The sequence below is a fragment of the Cyprinodon variegatus genome, unplaced genomic scaffold, assembly GCF_000732505.1.
Source record: "Cyprinodon variegatus isolate N-32 unplaced genomic scaffold, C_variegatus-1.0 Scaffold750, whole genome shotgun sequence".
NCBI lineage: Eukaryota > Metazoa > Chordata > Actinopteri > Cyprinodontiformes > Cyprinodontidae > Cyprinodon > Cyprinodon variegatus.
In genome coordinates, this window is record NW_015151203.1 from 264,961 (window position 1) to 268,145 (window position 3,185).

Genomic DNA, 3,185 nt, shown 5'->3' on the forward strand with positions numbered 1-3,185 from the left:
TTCACAGGAGGAAACCGTCAGTTCTCCTCCAGACTTCATCCCCATCATAGGGTGAGCCAGAAGGTGAGTGATGGATCCTCCCTGCGTTCACGCCCACCACCAACACACTTCCTAGCAGACATGACGCTCAATCTGCTGACACCAGAAACCTTCTTTCTTTATTTCCTTTTTATTATTATTATTATTTTTTTGGTGGGCAGTAAACAGCAGCTAGGTTAATACCGCGATCAAAGACATCTTTTTATGCAGACCAGGCGCCTCTGGGTGTATCGCTGCCCCCCTCAGGACACTGGCTTGCGCATCATTTCCTGTGCATACATGTCTGGTTATACTCTTACAGCAGGGTGTTACAGTGAGCCTGACGCAGATATTTTTGATTTATGCTCAATATTGAAGCTCGGTCTGCGCTACACGCTGTGGGTCTAGATACGGCCGAGGCGGTGAGGAAGTGGAGGCAAGGTTGTGCGACAATGGAGGGACATGAGGGGGAAAAGATCCAGGAGGGAAAAGGGTCCCAGCGTTCTCACGCACATCAATCTTCTAGCTGAGTTGTTTTCCACAATTACGGTCATAAAAACAAAACAAGCCGGCCTCCTGTCTGCAGCACTCTCTGCCGTCACCTACAATTTGGGAGAGGTGCAGCAGAGTGTCTGCGGAGGGGGCGGGAACGTCTTTGCGTTCACTGCGACAGCTTCGCAGACGACTTAGTTTCAAAGTATGAATCAGCCTTTATGCTGCTGTGGATTATGCAGAAGTTAGGCTGTGGTTGGACAGAAGTTATGGACCCGTTATGATACTCTATCAGGGCTCGATGATAACCATCGCCCGGGGCAGGTAGTTTTTTTTGTCGGGAGAGTACAAATTTCATTATTTTTGTGATCATTGCACTTTCCCGACGGGCAAATGTAATGATCGCAAAAAAAATCATCACTCAAAATTACTTTAAAATCTCCGACATTCGATGAAAACGACCCAGAAGCGTTGCCGGCGCCATTTTTTTTTTTTTTTTTTTTTTTTACATATTCTTGCATGATTTGAAAAAGCCGGGGGATTTTCTGCCAGATGGCGTGATTTTTGTCCACCTAGCGGTAATGTTGATGTAGTTACCAAAACGACAAACGGCTGCTTTTATCTTGTCAGGGAAAACTAATCCTGATCAGTTAAAAGTCAGGGAATTCTGAAATGATGTCAGACTGTGGAAACCCTGAATAAAATAACTATGTATAATGATTCTCTAGAAAAGTCACATTATATTAATAGTATTATCTTGTATANGTGTGTGATGGACCTCTGGCTCTGATGGAGGTTTGATTGTTTTATTTGGCTAAATGTTCATTTGATTTGTGTTTATCTGACTGTGTTCATTATTATTCCTCCACTAAATGAAAGAAAGTCAGAGTTTATTATTATCTAAAGAATATTAATAACAGGAGGTGAAATGCAGTTCCAGACGAGCAGAGTGTGTGGTGATGTGATCAGTACGCTTCTGTTCCAATTGACCGATATTTATTCTGCTTGCTCCCGTTCTCCAAGTCCAGACTTTCCTGTGTTCTCACCAAGTCTGCTTGGCGAGAACATGAGTCCGTACTCGTGTTCTGGTAAATCAAGAAAGCCTTAAATCTGTCTGGGTGGACTACGGTGTCCTGCAGGGATCCATTTTAGGTCCCATTATATTGGATCTAGATAGGATTCCCTTCGCCGCCGTCGGTGGACTCCATGATGTTTCCTATCGTTCACATAAATCCGTCTGAATGCCAAAAAATAAACTTTAAACTACCTCGACGGGCGTGTATCCCTTTAGTCGTACAAAAAAACCTATTAAAGGCTATTTCTCCATACGCTTCAAAAAACAACAAAAACTGAGTCTTTAAATAGTTTTTTGTACATGACCAAAGGGATAAACGGGAATTGACTGTGTATGCTGGTCTGACGCGGTATGTTCATCTGACAGAACAGTGGCGGAATGCTGGAGGTCTGGAGCTCCCAACAGGAACTGCAGATTATAGTGGGATTATGATCCTGATGAACTGATGAACAGAGGATAGTTGGAGGAGGACTTTACCGCTTAGAAACTAATTGATGAATTTTTGTGGTTTAAATTCTCGTTAATCTGGTTTCAGTATATTTAATTAATTTAATTTCTGTTTCCTGTCATCAGGCCACTGATCGTCATGGAAATGAGCTCAATAATAAAGGTCACATCCTTTTCCAAGCAGTTCCACTGAACTTCCACTGAACCTCTATATCAACAATAACTGGAAAAATCAGGATGTTCTAAAACTTTTGACCAGTAGACAGAAGGAAACGATGAAGTGAGTGGAAGGAAGAAAGGAGGCGGAGCTCAGAGGGGTCACCAGCTCTGCATCCATACCTGTAGAGTTCACGTCGGGTCAGAGCGCTGCTGTACTGGCCGCTGATGCCTCCCACTGATTCAGACGCCGCCATGCTCCCAGACTGCTGCTGCTGGAGGCGGACGCACAGCGGCAGCACCACCTCATGGAGGCGCTGTGAGGAAAACACAGAGGGATTGAAAGGGGCGGAGCTCATCGCAGCAGAGAAACACCCACCAATTTAAAAACCTTCCTGTCAGGTGGCGAATTTATTAACATTTTAACCCTAAAAACACCAGAATGGAGGAACCTGAGATACACGATTACTTCATTAAAACCTTTCATTCTTAGCAATGCGTGTTAGCATTCGAGGGTAGATTGCTTTGACCTCAGTTCACCAAAAGGTGCAGCTGAATATTTGGCAGGCAAATTTTTACCAGATATAAAATTCAATGTAAGGAATTCAATGTGTAAAAAATTCAGTTTAAAATTCGGCGTACAAAGATAAGGCAGATTCTTCAGTAAGCAGGCAGCCGCAGCTAGCCACAGCTAGCAGGCAGCCACAGCTAGCAGGCAGCAAGCAGGCAGCCGCAGCTAGCAGGCAGCCGCAGCTAGCAGGCAGCTAGCCGGCAGCTAGCAGGCAGCTAGCAGGCAGCCGCAGCTAGCCGCAGCAAGCAGGCAGCCGCAGCTAGCAGGCAGCAAGCAGGCAGCCGCAGCTAGCAGGCAGCCGCAGCTAGCAGGCAGCTAGCCGGCAGCTAGCAGGCAGCCTCAGCTAGCAGGCAGCTAGCAGGCAGCCGCAGCTAGCCGCAGCAAGCAGGCAGCCGCAGCTAGCCGCAGCAAGCAGGCAGCCGCAGC

At 46.1% G+C, this 3,185-nt stretch overlaps 1 protein-coding gene across 1 annotated transcript in view; it reads right to left on the reverse strand.

Annotated features, from left to right (window-relative positions):
• Positions 1 to 3,185, reverse strand: part of pelp1 (proline, glutamate and leucine rich protein 1) — a 41,557-nt gene that overhangs the window by 11,764 nt on the left and 26,608 nt on the right. Inside the window, exon 15 of the mRNA XM_015395624.1 lies at positions 2,372 to 2,505. Within this exon, the coding sequence (XP_015251110.1) occupies positions 2,372 to 2,505 (134 nt within the window). The remainder of the gene's footprint in view (positions 1 to 2,371; positions 2,506 to 3,185) is intronic.